Source organism: Macaca nemestrina, chromosome 20 (genome assembly GCF_043159975.1).
Source record: "Macaca nemestrina isolate mMacNem1 chromosome 20, mMacNem.hap1, whole genome shotgun sequence".
NCBI lineage: Eukaryota > Metazoa > Chordata > Mammalia > Primates > Cercopithecidae > Macaca > Macaca nemestrina.
Genome location: NC_092144.1, coordinates 17,378,632 through 17,395,434, shown reverse-complemented (window position 1 = coordinate 17,395,434; position 16,803 = coordinate 17,378,632). Strand labels below are relative to the sequence as shown.

Sequence of the window (16,803 nt, the reverse complement as noted above, 5' to 3'; positions counted from 1 at the left end):
CCCAGTAGCTGGGATTACAGGCACACACCACCACACCTGGCTAATTTTTGTATCTTTAGTAGAGACAGGGTTTCACCATGTTGTCCAGGCTGGTCTTAAACTCCTGACCTTGTGATCCACCCACCTTGGCCTCCCAAAAGTGCTAGGATTACAGGCATGAGCCACCGCGCCCGGCCGGCTGTGAGAGTTTTTGACCGTCTTCTTCTATTTTTTTTTTTTTTTTTTTTTTTGAGACGGAGTCTCGCTCTGTCACCCAGGCTGGAGTGCAGTAGCACGATCTCGGCTCACTGTAAGCTCTGCCTCCCGGGTTCATGCCATTCTCCTGCCTCAGCCTCCCGAGTAGCTGGGACTACAGGTACCCACCACAGTGCCCGGCTAATTTTTTGTATTTTTTTAGTAGAGACGGGGTTTCACCGTGTTAGCCAGGATGGTCTCGATCTCCTGACCTCAGGTGATCCACCCGCCTCGGCCTCCCAAAGTGCTGGGATTACAGGCGTGAGCCACCGCGCCCGGCCCCAACTGTCTTCTTCTTACCTACGGGTTGTCCTGTTTGACTCCAAGTCCACTTTCTGGGCCATAGTAAAGGCCACAGAAATTAATAAAGCCATTTGTAAATTTGCAGGACAAAGGGAAGGCCACTGCTAACACTGGTCCCCAGGCTTCCCGGCCATCTTAATGTGGCATTTGAGGACACTGAGGCCCCTGGGCCCCAAAAGATCAGTGGGTCTCAGCAATTCCCACAGGCGACCAAAGAGCAAGGTCACAGAGAGACAAAGAACAGTGTGGTGGTTCTGGAATCGGATGGGCCTGGGTTTGAATCCTGGCTTCATCTGCTCTTTTCTTTTTTTTGAGACAGGTCTCGCTCTGTCGCCCAGGTTGGAGTGCAGTGGTGCGATCTCAGCTCACTGCAACCTCCATCTCCTAAGTTCAAGCAATTCTTGTGCCTCAGCCTCCCGAGTAGCTGGGATTACAGGCATGCGCCACCACACTTAGCTAATTTTTGTATTTTTAGTAGAGAGGGGGTTTCACCATGTTGACCAGGCTGGTCTCGAACTCCTGGCCTCAAGTGATCTGCCCGCCTCAGCCTCCCAAAGTGCTGGTATTAAAGGTGTGAGCCACCGTGCCTGGCCTCCATCCGGCCTTTCCCAGCCTTGGTTTCCTCTTCCCATCCCAGCTTACCCTCCAGGGGGTCCTTGGCCAGGCCCAGCTGCCCAATGATGTACTGTGGAAGGTCAGTCTTAATGCCTTGGCCCTCCCGCGCATGGCCCTCAGCCGCCTCCAGCAGGTGGTAAAACTCCTCAGGGTCAAACTCCTAGGGGCACAGGAGGGCTGGTCACCCGGGGCTTTGTTCCACCTGCAGGCCTCTGCACATGCTGTTCCCTCTGCCTGGAGCACCCTTCCCAGCTCACCCCCTGGGTCTCCGCTCCCGATCCCTCCTCAGGGAAGCCCATGCTAGCCCGACAGCACCCTGCGTTCCTCTCAAAGCCCTACACGATGGCAACTGTCACTTGTATCTCGGCAGGACTGTCGTGGTCCCAATCTCAGTTCTGCCCGGATCCCAAGTTGGCTGTACAAGAATAAACTTACCAGACACTCCAGCAGCCGAGCTGGCCGCGAGATGATGATTAGCAGTTTCCGGACAAGCTGGACGATGAAGCTGACCTCCTCACTGTCCGAGCGCTCATGGGCCTGGGGGAGGTGGGTCGTGGCATCACCCAGAGGTCCTCAGCACCATCTGGCCCGGGGACCCCCTTCGCTCCACGTCCCACTGCATGCAAAACCTCAACATGCGAAAAACCACACACATCCTGCAGAAGCCGCTCCAGCTTCTCCTGCATCTCTAGGAAGTAGCGGGAGGTGACGAGGTTCTCGCCAGACTTGGCCAGGCAGTCTCGGGCCAGCTCGACGATCTGGTGGTGGATGAAGCCCAAGACGCCATCAGCCAGCGCCAGCCGGGCGCCAGGCGCGTAGGCTGTCAGGAACTCCTGCAGACGGCCCTCCATCTGTGCTGTGGCCTGGGTGGGGTGAGACGGGGCGACCTGGTCAAGGGTGGGGCTGGAGTGACACGCACAGAAGGGGGCAGGAGAGGCATGGTTGGGGAGAGAGGAGATGGGGCGATGGGGGCGATGGGGTGGGAGGGCTGGGGCAGGAGGAACAACATGTTTCAGTGGAAGGGGAGGGAAAGACAGAAATGAACAGACTGGCAAGGGGGACACAGCCAGGAAGACAGAGTTCCATGGGGGGACAGCAATGTGGAGAGAAGCACAGGGGCTGGTCCAGCCGCCAGGCGCTGCCCACCTTGGGGAACCTCTCCCGGTACACATGGTTCATCATGACAATCTCATTGTCGAAGGTCCCCGTTGCACGGCCCGGGCTGAAAGGAAGACAGCTGGCTTGTGATATGGGACCTCAGACCAACCCCAGGGGAGGATGTCGGGGCTCTGAGCCAGGGTTGAGGGACAAGAATCAGAGGCTAGGGTGGAGGAGGAGCCACAACTTGGGCCTCCACACCAGCCCAGGGAGGGGCCGGGGCTAGGGCCAGAGGTCGAGGCCCACCTGAGGCTGCGAGAGCGGGGGCGGAGGCGGGGTGACCGGCCGCCTTCCTCATCAAGCACGTTCTCTGAGCTGCGGAAGTGCTTGGACAGGAAGTGCAGCTCGTCTGGCGTCGGCTGGAAGGGAAGCTGGTGGAGACGTTCCCGGGAGGATGAGCTTGACTGGTAGAGAGTGGTGGGGATTAGAGTCATGAGTTCACTGTCAGTGGTGTGGCCAGGACCCCAGCATCACCCCTCAAGGGCCAGGCTGTCTGCTAGTCATCAGATGGCCATCAGATGGTAACATTCTTTCTCCTGTCTAGTTCCTATGCATCCCTCAAAACCCTAGCTCTGATGCCCCCTCCTCCAGGAAGTCCTCCCTGTCTGTACCCCTGGGCAGCCCCAAGTCCCCCTCTGGCCAGGCCCTGATCCCATAGGCTGGGGATATCTGTATCTCCCCGACTGGGGTCTATTTTGGGGCCAAGGCTGGGTCTTCTCAGGGGACCCTGCATTTTCCAGAATGGGGCATGCATGGAGGAAGTAGCTAGTATGGTTGCTGACCACACAACTACCCAACACCTAGAAGAAAACACACAAAGATGTGTCCCCCCGCAACCCGGCATCTGCCTGTCCGTCTGCCAAGGTGGGGCTATGGGTACCGAGAGGGTGGAGCTGGGTGTGTTGGTTCCATAGCCGGAAGATGGGAGAGACGCGAGGGACCATCTTCTGCCGTCTGCCCTGGAGAGGGGAACAAGAACAGATGGAAGGAAAGCCTAGCCCCTGTGGTTTGTGGGGACTAAGAGCAGACACGGTGGCCAGCATATTCCGGCCCTGTTGTAGGAAGGATCTCCTGAAAATAACCAAGAACCGAGACACAGGCTGGCCAAATCCACTGCACGCTCTCTCTCTCTTCAGGTACCTACCTCTTCCAGAAAGCCCCCCGTGACTCCAACTGCCACTGTGTCCCCTGTCAAAGCTTCAACCTCTGAGCTGTAGCTTCTGGGGCACACATTGGCCACCCCCTACCAAACGGAGGACTCCCCAGGGGCTCAGGGCCAGTCGCCCATTTGCAACCATGCCCTCAGCCTGCAGCACAGAGCATACACACAGCAGGTGCTTAATGAACGTTGTTGTATGAATAAATAAATGAAATGCAAGCGTCTGGCACATGACAGGCACTCAATCAGCTCTTGTTAAGTGAATGAATGAATGATTTCTTTAGTGAGTTAATGATTCTTAGGGCTATATCCCCCCATGACCACCCACCCCCTGGGCTGGTTGAAATTACCTGTCTGTGCGTGGGATGTGGCTGCAAGATGGCATGCATTTGTCAGGGATGGGAGCCAGAGGGAGAGACCACCACCAGATGGGCCAGGGGAGGGGAAAAGGTGAATGAAATGAATGAGGGGCCAGGTCTAGCCCCCGAGCACGTGCCCCTGCCCAACCCCTGCCCGTGGTGCCCGCACTGTCTCCCAAAGCTGGCAATCACTCACCTCCGGGCAAAGGGGAAATTGAGGGCAGAGACAGCCGAGAAATTCCGAGGACTATCCAAGGGGCTGCTGCCTGCTGAGGAGGAGGTGGGAAAACTGAGTCAGCGGGGCAGAGGCAGGACACAGCACCCGCTGGCTGCTCCCACACTCACCCGTTGGGACTGACAGTGGCGACAGGGGGCGGGAGAGGGTCGGGGAGGGCGTTCCTACCACCAAGCTCTTGCGGTTCCCGCTGCGGCAGCTGTGGGGGGAAAAGGGGACAGGGTAGGTGGCTGCCCAGGGCCCTGCACTAAGCCACCTGCCCAGCCTAAATCACACAGGCAGCCCGTTCTGGAGAAGGATGGGATGTTGGACATGGCCACTCCCACTCTGCCCCCAGGTGGGTTCCCCCATGGCCCTTAGCCAGGTCTTTAAGGCCCAGGAGGGAGTCACCCCTTGACTAACATTCCTTATTATTGAAACTACTGCTGGCCAGGCATGGTGGCTCATGCCTATAACCCCAGTGCTTCGGGAGGCCAAGGTGGGAGGATCCTCTGAAGCTAGGAGTTCAAGACCAGCCTGGGCAATATAGCGAGACCTCGTCTCTATACAAAATTTAAAAATTAGCTGGCTGTGGTGATGCACGCCTGTAGTCCCAGCTACTCAGGAGGCTGAGGCAAGAGGATTGCTTGAGCCTCAGGAGGTCAAGGCTGCAGTAAGCCATGATCGTGCCACGGCACTCCAGCCTAGGTGACAGAACAAGGCCCTCTCTCTTAAAAAAACAAAAACAAGGCTGGGTACAGTGGCTCATCCCTGTAATCCCAGTACTTTGGGAGGCCAAGGTGGGTGGATCACCTGAGATCAGGAGTTTGAGACCAGCCTGACCAACACAGAGGAACCCTGTCTCTACTAAAAATACAAAATTAGCTGGGCATGGTGATGCATGCCTGTAATCCCAGCTACTTGGGAGGCTGAGGCAGGAGAATCGCTTGAACCCGAGAGGTGGAGGTTGTGGTGAGCCCAGATCGCACCATCGCACTCCAGCCTGGGCAACAAGAGTGAAACTTCGTCTCAAAAAAACGAAACAAAACAAAACAAAACACCCAAAAATTAGACAGGCGTGGTAGTGCACACTTGTAATCCCAGCTACTGAGGAGGTTGGGGCAGAGAATCGCTTGAACCCAGGAGGTGGAGGTTGCGGTGAGTTGAGATAGTGCCATTGCACTCCAGCCTGGGTGACATGAGTGAAACTTCGTCTCAAAAACAGTAACAAAAACAAACACAAACTATTGGCAGTGTTGTTATTAACAGCAATGGCATGAAGTGCTTCTAGCCTGATGGTGGACACTACATATGGCCAGGAGCCCCCGGCCCAGCTTTTCACGGTTCTGTGTTACAGTCCCACCCCCACACCTTTCCCTGTACTATGGCTACTGCCAGCAGCACCAGCAAATCACGTGGACCAACCACACCCTGGAGCCCAGATATGGGCTGAGACACCCCATTCTATACACCCCTCCTGAAGCCCCTGCTCCCATCTCTTGACAACCCTCCTTCTTCCCAAGATGCCCCTAAAATGCCAATGGGACTCAACTAGAAACCCTAAATGCAGTCTCTTTCACAGTCCTGCCTGTTCTGCTGAACTTTTGCCCACATGTTGTCCTCTTTCCATCCCAGTTCCCTTCTGGCCACCAGATACCTGGCCCAGGTCTCTGACACCCTGCCTGGCCTCTTCTCCCACCTGAGCCCTGGCCTCAGCCCACACCTTGACAGAAGGAAGTTGGGAGTGACACCATCTCCCGCCCCACCAGAGCAGTCGCCCGGCAACAGCTCTGCTCCACCAGAGCATCAGCCCACACACCCCAAGCCGCCAACACAGCTCAGCGGTGGGAGAACCTCGCGGGGAGGGAGAGATGAAGTCTCGGGGCCTCTGAGGTGCAGAAATGGGGTCCCAGGCAGAATGCTCAGAGCAGGTCAATGCATGGGAGAACAAGCATACGATCATCAAAGGACACAGGTGACAAGGTGGACAGGGAGAAGAGGCCCAGCCTGTCTACGTCTCCACATATGGCTGCCCCTTGAGCCTCAGTTTCCCCATCTCTACCTTGAAGGATGAAACCTACTACATCCAGCGCTCAGCTCTGGGCCAGACTCGGGTACATACGCTGTTGTCTTTGCCTACACAAGGCTCACAGGGCCTGGCTCACGCTGGGAGGGCAGGCAATGCTTCCTGAGTGAATTACATCCCCAACATGTGCCAAGCCCAACAAGCCCCAGAGTTGGGAGCGACCAGCTGAGCCCATTTCCCAGACTGGGAAACTGAAGCCACAGATGTCAAGAGTCACAGTGATTGTCTCCCAGCCTGAGCTGCAGAAGCAAAAGTGAAACCTGCAGGTTTCTGCAAAACTTCCTGCCAACCCCTCAATGCATGCTCACCTTGCTGTCTCCGCATCCTCTCCCAGCCCCTCACCTGGTTCCTCGCCCCCACACTGCACCGCCAGCACCCTCCCTCCCCGATCCTGCTGTATCACTTGCTGCTTCCAAAAGCATTTGGGAAAAACACTGAGTTGCCCTCCCTCCTGTTCTTGGGCGAGGTCTTCTTGAAAACACGGCCAAGGGTGAGGCCTCAAAGGACAACCAAGCATCATCTGTTCACTTCCCAAGCATCTATGCAGGGCTGACTCTTTGTTCAACTCTTCCTGGAGGAGATCCAGGACCTCGAGAAGTTGCCATTTGAGAAACATCCTCTTGGTACCCAGGACACAACAGAGAGAATGTGGCAGAAAGCAGGGGCCTGAAGCCAGCCTCCTGCACCTCATCCCTCTGGTACCCATATCCCCCCTCCAGTGCTCCCCATGATCTTGGAGGGAAGTTTAAGCCCTGGACTCAGCATTCAAGGTCTTTTGGTAGCTAGTCCCACCACCCAGACTTTGCCCCAGTCCAGCACCAATGAAAAACCCAAGCACAGAGAGGTTAAGGAGCTACTTGAGGTCACACAGCCTGGTAGTGGCTGAGTCGAAATTTGAACCCAGGTCCGGTAGAATCCACAGCCCTCATTTATCCTCTCTGCTTTTCAAAAGAGGAAACTGAGACTCCAAGAGAGATAAGGCTTTGGAGGGGGTTAAACTCAATTATCTGGACTCCTGACACCCCACCCAAATGCCAGCCTCGTGCAGTAAATATTTGCTTCTGAGCCAACATTTCTGCTGAATGGGCCCCCAGGGACAGATCAGCCTCAGTTTTTCCAAGAAGTTTCTCCCTGGTTCTGCACAGCCCTGGACACCTGGGTTCAAATCCTAGCTCAGTCTCAACTCACTCCTGTCTGTCACCACCCCAGCTGCGACGCTGGCGGACAGACACCCCAGTACAGGGAACGAGGGGCGAAAGGAGGGTGCCAGGGACCCCAGGGGACACCTCGATCCACAGGCGTCCTCCCCCCTTCCCACTGCTGCCACAGACAGACACTCGCCGTGGTCCCCGCCACGCGGCCAGGACACACTTCTGGCAACTCCTGTTTGCTCGGCCGGCCGCCGAGCCTTTGCCGGCGCCGTGCCCCCTACCTCTTGGAGCGCTGCAGCAGCGCGCCTTTGGCCAGGCGGCTGCGATGGCCGGGAGCCGCCACCGCCGTCCAGTAGCTGGGGTCGGACATGCTGCTTCCCTTTGTGCCGCCGCCGCCGCCCGAGGCCGGGAAGGCGCGGGGGCGCAGCCGGCGGCGGCGGGGCGCGAACCTCGGCGGTGGGATCGGCCCCGGGAGCCCCGCGGAGCCGGACAGGGAGGGGGGCGCACAGGGCTGCGGGGTTGGGGGGGCGGCGAGAAGGAAGCGCGCGCCCCCGAGCGCGGCCTGGAACTCCGCCCAGGCGAGTGCGGGGGCGGGGCCGTTGGGGCGGGGCCTGCCGGAAGGCGGAGCGAGCGACGCGGAAGCGAGGCCCTGGGACCCGCGTGCGAAAGAGTGGGCGGGGCGCTGCCATGGCCGCGGGCGGAGAGGCGGAGCGTTGCTAGGGCCGCGGGCGGCTGAGGCCGGGCGTTGCTACGACCGCGGGCGGCGGGGGCGGGGAGTTGGCAGCACCTTAACCTCGAGCCAGGGATAGGCATTTTGGCTCCTTTCTGCTAAACTGTAAATCTAATTACTCCCTCCTTTTCCTCTCTCCCGGGGCACTGACCCCTTCTCAGTGCGGCACCCAAGACCCACCCAGCGTCCTGGCCTGGCTCATGCTACCACGCCCACCCTGGCCCCACTGCTTGGAATCTAGCTTGGCAAGACAGCGTCCTCTCCTCTGAAAAACCCGCTTTCGTGTCTGTCTGGCTCTGTTTTCCCCAGGTTGGGGACTCCTTGGGGTCCCAGCAGCTCCCAGCACCGGAATGGCACAGAGGGTGTGTTTGGCAAATTGAGTCGGGGCGTCTGACATGCTCTGCCTCTGTGTGGCGGGAAGGGCCATCAGCCCTGCCTCAATTAGGAATAAGCCACCTGATTAAACTCCAGCCTCAGTCTCCTTAACTGTGAAACTGGAGGAAAACTGGACTGACAGTGAGGATTACACAAATCAGATGTAAGGGGGCGCTTCCAAGGGCACCTGGTATATGTTCCATATCTATATATAATTTATAAACGATAGCATCAGGCTAACTTCCAGGCCTCTGTTTCCCCATGCATAACATCCCCCGTATTGAAAATCTGAGACACAGAGCCTGGTACAGGGCTGAGGGTACAGTATGTGTTCACTATGGAAGCCACTATGGAAGCAGAAGTGTCTCCCACTGTAGGGACTGAATTAATGCTTCCTCCTGTCATGACAGCCCAGGCAAGTCAGGGGCAGTGTCATCATGAGGGGTGCCCCTTCCTGGGCCCCAGGACACTTTGGGACCCAGTCCAGGCCCGATGCTGGAGCCCGGGCTTCATATCTAAAGAGACGATTTTTTTTCTTTCTTTTGAGACAGAGTTTCGCTCTACTTGCCCAGGCTGGAATGCAATGGCGCAATCTTAGCTCACTGCAGCCTCTGCCTCCCGGGTTCAAGCGATTCTCCTGCGTCAGCCTCCCAATTAGCTGGGATCACAGGCGTGAGCCACCATACCCAGCCTCCATCCTGCTTTCCCAGCCTTGGTTTAAAACCAGCCTGGGTGAGGCCAAGTGTGGTGGAGTGCAGTGGCGCCATGTCAGCTCACTGCAACCCCTGCCTTCCTGGGTTCAAGCGATTCTCCTGTCTCAGCCTTCCGAGTAGCTGGCATTACAGGTGTGCACCACCACGCCCAGCTAATTTTTTGTATTTTTAGTAGAAACGGAGTTTCACCATGTTGGCCAGGCAACTCAAACTCCTGACCTCAGGTGATCTGCCCGCCTTGGCCTCCCAAAGTGCCAGCATTACAGGTGTGAGCCCCCGTGCCCAGCCAACAGGAAACAATTCAATGAGCAAGATAATTTCGGCTGGGCCTGGTGGCTCATGCCTGTAATCCCAGCACTTTGGGAGGCCAAAGCGGGTGGATCACCTGAGGTCAGGAGTTTGAGATCAGCCTGGCCAACATGGTGAAATCCAGTCTTACTAAAGATACAAAATTAGCCGGGTGTGGTGGCACGTGCCTATAATCCCAACTACTTGGGAGGCTGAAGCAGGAGAATTGCTTGAACCCAGGAGGTGAAGGTTGCAGTGAGCTGAGGTAGCGCTATTGCACTCCAGCCTGGGCAACACGAGCAAAACTCTATCTCAAAAAAAAAAAATAAATAAAAATATGAAAGAAATAGCTGGGCATGGTGGCACGTGCCTGTATTCCCAGGTGCTCAGGAGGCTGAGGCAGGAGAATCACTTGTACCCAGGAGGTGGTGGTTGCAGTGGACTGAGATCTCACCAGTGCACTCCAGCCTGGGTGACAGAGCGAGACTCCGTCTCAAAAAAAAGAAAAAAAAAAAAAAAAGAAAAAGATAATTTCAAACACCAAGGCTGAGAAGGGAAAAGAAAGGACAGAACACTGCAAGGGGCGACTTTAGCCATAAGGCCTCTCAGAGGAGGTAACACTGCAGCCAGCCAGAAATGGAGGAGGAAGGAGCTGGCTATGCAGAAAGCGCATCCCAGGCAAAGGGCACAGCTCTCTGAGGCAGCACTGAGGGCAAAATGCCAGAGGGGCTGACCACATGAGCATTGTGGGCTGCAGGGAAGAGTGCAATTTTATTGTAGGAGCAATGGGGAGCCATGGAGGGTGCTTGAGCAGAGAAGGGGTGTGATCTGGACTATGTTTGTAAACCCCCTTGTGTCTGCTCTGGGGAGCAGACTGTTGGGGGACAGGAATGAAGGTAGCAGGAGGCCAGTAAGGGGCTGGGACAATGTCTGGGAGGGGAATATTGAAGCTATGGGGAAAAATGGGTGGGTTTGGGAGTGTTGAGACCAGGGGAGATGGTGGTTTTGAGACCACCAGAGATGGTAATGAGGATGGGAGTGGTCACCTATGACCCCCAGGTATGCAGCCTAAGCCTCCTGTGGGCTACAGATTCTTCTGAGTCTGGCTGGGGACCCAAGTGGGGATGGGACCACAGTCTCCACTTGCTGTCACTACGTGCTGAGCCACCCCATATGCACGGGGACACACCTTTGCATACACACACACGGCGCTGCCCCCTCGTCCCCAGCCACAGCTACACCCAGTAACACTTACACACCCCCTATTACATACACCCACTGCCCTGACATCTGTAGCAGGGAGAGAACCTTCTCTCATGCTCACTTGGCCTCAGTTTCCCCCTCTGCAAAACAGGGCTGCAGCTGACAATCCAGAGAGCCTGCTGCCATGGTGAAGGCCTTCTATGAAAGGTTGGCTGAGCCACTGATCTCTGGTGTCAGTCCACTGCTCCTCAGATCATGCCCTTGCCCTGCTCACAAACCCTCCATGGCTCCCTATTGCTCTTACAGCAAAACCGCATTCCCGGGTGAATCCCTCTCCCAGGGGTCATATCCTAGCCCTGTCCCTGACAAACTCTGTGACAGTGACATTTGACTCTCCCTGCCTGTGCTCTGACTGTAAATGCCAAAGTCTCAGGTAGATATACAGACACTCCTCTTCACCGGCCCCTTTTTAGTGGGACTACCCCAGCGCTTCCCACCTGCCCATACATCTGTGCCCCTCCCAGCACCACACTCTATGGCTCCTAGTGCCCTAGGTAGAAAATCCACATTCTTCCTGCCCTTGGCATTTGAGGCTCCAGAAGGAATGTGTCTCTAACGATGCTGTTCCTGCCTGGAACAGCCACTTTGTCTATGAGTGCCCAACTCATCGCCTTCTTCAACACCACCCCCAACCCCCAATGCCATCACCACCACAAGGACAGCCCTCCCAGATACTGCCCATTCATCTAAGCCACATGCATTAACTGAGCACCTGCTGTATACACCCTGGGCCTGCCCTGAGGCTACAACATGACCAGGACAGATAAGGTATGGTCCCAGAGAGGCTGTCAAACCTCTGGGCGAGAAAAATAACTGGATAATCACACAAGACAATATGGAAATTGAATCTCTGGGGTTGGCTATGTGCCGTGGCTCATGCCTGTAATTCCAACACTTTAGGAGGCTGAGATGGGCAGATCGCTTGAACTCAGGAGTTTGAGACCAGTCTGGCCAACATGGTGAAACCCCGTCTCTACTAAAAATACAAAATTGGCCGGGCGCGGTGGCTCACGCCTGTAATCCCAGCACTTTGGGAGGCCGAGGCAGGCGGATCACGAGGTCAGGAGATCGAGACCATCCTGGCTAACACGGTGAAACCCCACTTCTACTACAAATGCAAAAAATTAGCCGGGCGAGGCGGCGGGCGCCTGTAGTCCCAGCTACTCGGGAGGCTGAGGCAGGAGAATGGCGTGAACCCGGGAGGCGGAGCTTGCAGTGAGCCGAGATCGCGCCATTGCACTCCAGCCTGGGCAACTAAGTGAGACTCTGTCTCAAAAAAAAAAAAAAAAAAAAAAAATTAGCCAGGTGTGGTGGCACATGCCTATAATCCCAGCTACTTGGGAGGCTGAGGCAGGAGAACTGCTTGAACCCAGGAGGTGGAGGTTGCAGTGAGCTGAGATATCGCACTACTGCACTCCAGCCTGGGTGGCAGAGCAAGACTGTCTCAAAAAAAAAAAAAAAAGAAACAAAGAAACAAAGAAAATCCCTGAGGTCTGGGTAGGGAAATGGACAGGTGTAATACATGTTATACTCCATGTTTGTGGGGCCTGGAAGGAGGGGGTGGTTGGGGAAGGCTTCCCATCTGAGGCTGAGGCCTTGATGAGGATGTGACGGAATAAAAAAGGAGGGAATGGAGTTCTGGGCAGTGGGGACAGCAGGTGCAAAGGCCCTGAGGCTGGACCAGCCTGCATTCTGGAGGATCAGCCCAGGAAGCCATGTGGCTGGAGCCAAGTGAGCAGTGGGGAGATGGATAGAGTGGAGGCAGGGAAGTTGCAAGGCCAAGCACGATGGCTCACGCCTGTAATCCCAGCACTGTGAGAAGCCAAGGCGGGTGGATCACCTGAAGTCAGGAGTTCGAGACCAGCCTGGCCAACATGGTGAAACCCCATCTCTACTAAAAATACAAAAAATTAGCCGGGAGTGGTGGCAGACGTCTGTAATCCCAGCTACTCACGAGCCTGAGGCAGGAGAATCACTTGAATCCGGGAGGCGGAGGTTGCAGTGAGCCAAGATCGTGCCACTTCACTGCAGCCTTTGCAACAAGAAGAAAACTCTGTCTCAAACAAACCAATAAAACATCCAAATGTTAGCTGGGTGTGGTGGTGCATGCCTGTAATCCCAGCTACTCAAGAGGGTGAGGCAGGAGACTCGCTTGAACCCAGGAGGCGGAGGTTGCAGTGAGCAGAGATCACACCACTGCATCCCAGCCTGGGCAACAAAGCGAGACTGTCTCTCTCTCTCTCACACACACACACACACACACACACACACACACACACACACACACACAAGAGGCAGAGGAGTTGCAGAGGCTGGATCCTGTTGGGACAATTATGAGCTTATTCCTAGGATGCTTGGAACACATGGCAGGCAGGGACCCATTTCCCTGCCAGGGACCCATTCACCCTGGCAGGCCCAAGGCAATGTGGCTCTGCTGCCCCCTGGTGGTGAGTCAGGTAGCCTGGTGGGCTTTCTCAGCCCCAGACACTTCCTCCTTTCCCTCCCAGTTAAAACTGGTCAAATCTGCTCAGTGGCCTCCAATCCAAGGGTCCCTCCCTTCATCACATCCTCACGTGGGATGGAAGCCAAGGATTTAGAGTCAGATCTGGCCTGAAACCTTCCTAGGATGCTCCCAATAACACATTCTGAGGTCCTGTGCCCCCGTTTTCTTCATAAATGGGGGTGATGGCAGTCTCTGCTTTCCATTGGATGCCTCAACTTGGTCCTGGATGTTGTCCTAGCCACCTCCTTCTCTCTGGCCACTCCATTCCTGGCCCCAGCAGACCTTTCTCCCCTCAAGGCAGCCACAGAGGCTTAAAAAATATTTCGGGGTGGTGCAGAGTGGCTTATGCCTGTAATCCTAGCACTTTTGGAAGCCAAGGCAGGTGGATCACCTGAGGTCAAGAGTTCAAGACCAGCCTGGCCAATATAGTGAAACCCCACCTCTACTAAAAATACAAACATTAGGCAGGGCATGGTGGTTCAGGCTTATAATCCTAGCACTTTGAGAGGCCAAGGCGGGAGAATCACTTGCGGTCAGGAGTTTGAGACCAGCCTAGCCAACATGGTGAAACCCCATCTCTACTGAAAATACAAAAATCAGCTGGGAGTGTTGGCATGTGCCTGTAACCCCAGCTACTAGGTAGGCTGAGGCAGGAGAATCACTTGAACCCAGGAGGCGGAGGTTGCAGTGAGCCGAGATGGCACCACTTGACTCCAGCCTGGACAACAGAGCAAGACCCCTTCTCAAACAAATAAATAAACAAACAAAAAATTAGCTGGGCATAGAGGCACACCGGTAGTCTCAGCTACTCGGAGGCTGAAGCAGGAGAATCACTTGAACCCAAGAGGCTGAGGTTGCAGTGAGCCGAGATCGTGCCACTGCAGTCCAACCTGGGCGACAAAGTGAGACTCTGTCTCAAAAAACAAAAACAAAAACCCCACCACTTCAGTCCTGCCATAGGACATTTGCATATGCAGTACCCACTGCCTGGTGCCAATCTTCCTTTAGCTGTGCCCAGGCCTTGGCTCAAACATCACCTCCCCAAGAGGTCCCTGTCTGAATGTATCTTGTTTATCCATTTGTTTTATCACTGAATTCCCCAAGCGGACTGAGAAGCCATTGATGGAGGGACTATGTTTTCTTTATAGCAATGCCTTTAGCGCCTGGATCTCAGTAGGTATCTCATAGTGCTTGGTGCCCGAATGAAGCTACCTCCCTGTTGCCCGCACGCAAATGTGGGCTCCATATTGTTCTCTCTTCTCCCCATTAAAGGTCTGTGGATGGCCTGCCATGTGGCTTATACCTGTAATCCCAGCACTTTGGGAGGCTGAGGCAGGTGGATCACTTGAGATCAGGGGTTTGTAACCAGCCTGGCCAGCATGGTGAAACCCCATCTCTACTAAAATACAAAAGTTAGCTGGATGTGGTGGTAGGTGCTTGTAGTCCCAGTTACTTGGGAGGCTACAGCAGGAAAATTGCTTGAACCCGGGAGATGGAGGTTGCAGTAAGCTGAGATTGCGCCACTGCACTCCAGCCTAGGGGACAGAACAAGACTCTACCTCAAAAAAAAAAAAGGCTGTGAAAAGATTTAAGCAGCTCATTCATACTGAAGTGTAAATGGTTGATGGACCACATAATTCTAATAGACACCATTGACCTCACATCTGTCCCTCCCTAAATGTCCCCACTCCAAACCATCAGAGGAGCTCACAAAACTCCCTCCTGTCCTGAAACCTGGCCAGTCACAGAGTCAACCAACTGGCCAGTCAAACCCTCAACAGACCTGGTGGCAAAACTGTCCCTGACGCTTGGCCCCCAGAGGACGGACTGAATCAGAAAAACCGGCATCTCCTCTCTAAGTCTCAGTTTTCTTAATTGGGAAGTGGGGATCAGGAAGGGCTTATGGAGCCCTCAGTCATGCTGGTTCTTTTCTCCCAGCGCCACTTAGGTTAAGCTCAATTCACAGCACTCTCGTTGGTGGCCTCTCAGCCTTGGGTGTGCGTGTGTGTTTAGAGGGAGGAGCTTTCTCCCTGAGGTCACCACCCAGGAGTCCAGGCCGATTCAGCAGGGAGTGCCCTGAGCAGCTTGGGAATCCGGCACCTGTCTTGGGAAAGTCCTTGGGCAACAGCTTAAGTTCTTCCCTTCGCTTGGCCACCTGTCAGATGCTGGCCTGGCTGAAAATGGAATTTTCCCATTAACCCCCTAGAACGGATCGCAGTGCCATTATGCGGAGGGGTAAACTGAGGTCCAGAGAGGTGGTCACCAACCTACAGTACCTTAGGGAGAGTGATGATTCTGGCGGGTTTCCAAGGCTCTGGGGTGCCAGGGCGATGTCTGCGACCCGCCCACAGGCGCTGTCACTTACCTCCAGGGGTGCAGGCCCAAGGAGGGGCTACAGGGGCTGCAGGGGCTGCTGGGACCCAGCAGGGACGGGCTCTGGCTGCTCGGAGACAGACTGCAAAGAAAGAGGCCGGGGACGGTGAACCTGGTGGCCGCCCCTTCGCGTGGCCGAATCCGGATCTCCGGATGGCGGCTGTGGTTCCCTCAGGGAGTAGGGGCCCAAGACCGGGGATTCTGGGTTCAGCTCAGGCCGTGAGGGCGGGGCCAGACCGATGGCCCGGGAGGACTCCCCGGAGGCGGCGGTGCGTTTCTGGGCGACACGAACAGATACGTGGGGGGAGGGTGGTTGTCATCCTGTCCTCCCTGCACCACCCCACACCCCCGCCCTGCCCCACACTCACTCGAGGGTCAGCGCCGGGATGTGCAGCTTGTCCCTACGGGACTTCATGCCGAGGCCGAAGCCGCGTCTGTGCGGCCGGGTTTCGACGCCCCCTTGGTGGCCCCCGGAAGCCCTAATCGTGGCGCGATCGGACCGACGGACGGACACACGGACGCAGGGACAGACGCCTGGCGGGTGCGGCGGACTAGACGCGGAGGCTGGGCCGCTGGGGGCCGGGCTGGCTCCGCCTCGGGGCGGGGCTCGGAGCTCCGCACCTGCGCGCAGGCCGGGCCCAGCAGCGAGGGTCGCGCAGCCGGATGGCGGAGCCGCGGGTGCCGCCCCGTCTGCTGCAGGGACGCCGAGGCCGCCGGGTCGGGAGCCCCCGAGCTGCGTCCCGGAAGGGAAGGGCGGTCACTGGCTCCGCGGTCGGCGCGATTGCTCCATGGCCTGACCCCGCCTCTCCCCGCCCTGGCCGGGCCTCAGCCCTTGCCCCAGCCCTGGGGCTCTCTGGGAGCCAGGATCTGAGCGCAGTCCGTTCCAGCTCCCCAACCCCGCATCCCGGCCAGCCGCTCGGCACTGAGGTCCTAACCTGCTCGGGTCTCCGCATCCCCGCGCACACTAGAGGCTCTGACCACACCTCCAGTCCCTGGCTTCCAGCTGTTCCCTCTGCCAGGAAGGTCGTCCCCCTCACCCATATACGAGTCCAGCCCCACCAGCCCCTTCTCCGCCAAGCTGTCCCTGCACCGCCACCAGCACCAGGCGCCGCCAGCCCTGTCCTCCCTCTCTCTCAGCGGAAACCCCACGGTCTGGGGGTGTCTGTGTCTCACTCTGGCCCTCTAGAGGCCCCAGTGGACCCAGTGGGGCACAGGGAAGGTGGCAGGGAGTGGACATCCCTTGTGGAGTCTTTGGCTCTGTCCTGCCCCAAAGTCCAGG

General features: G+C 56.5%; 1 protein-coding gene across 25 annotated transcripts in view; it reads right to left on the bottom strand.

The window, feature by feature from the left end:
- Positions 1 to 16,803, bottom strand: part of LOC105488133 (microtubule associated serine/threonine kinase 3) — a 57,159-nt gene that overhangs the window by 28,332 nt on the left and 12,024 nt on the right. For 2 of the 25 annotated variants that reach the window (XM_071086233.1, XM_071086237.1), the window contains exons 1-11: positions 15,893 to 16,283; positions 15,517 to 15,606; positions 4,174 to 4,262; positions 4,025 to 4,097; positions 3,820 to 3,840; positions 3,191 to 3,269; positions 2,557 to 2,714; positions 2,299 to 2,374; positions 1,806 to 2,015; positions 1,588 to 1,689; positions 1,180 to 1,312 (exon numbers count right to left, since the gene is read on the bottom strand). In XM_071086233.1, coding sequence (XP_070942334.1) covers positions 1,180 to 1,312; positions 1,588 to 1,689; positions 1,806 to 2,015; positions 2,299 to 2,374; positions 2,557 to 2,714; positions 3,191 to 3,269; positions 3,820 to 3,840; positions 4,025 to 4,097; positions 4,174 to 4,262; positions 15,517 to 15,606; positions 15,893 to 15,939 — 1,078 coding nt within the window. In that variant the 5' untranslated portion in view covers positions 15,940 to 16,283. Of the gene's footprint in view, positions 1 to 1,179; positions 1,313 to 1,587; positions 1,690 to 1,805; positions 2,016 to 2,298; positions 2,375 to 2,556; positions 2,715 to 3,190; positions 3,270 to 3,819; positions 3,841 to 4,024; positions 4,098 to 4,173; positions 4,263 to 7,560; positions 7,728 to 15,516; positions 15,607 to 15,892; positions 16,284 to 16,803 lie in introns of those variants that run through there. The other 23 variants (XM_071086234.1, XM_024796005.2, XM_011751993.3 and 20 more) reach the window with 17 other exon arrangements.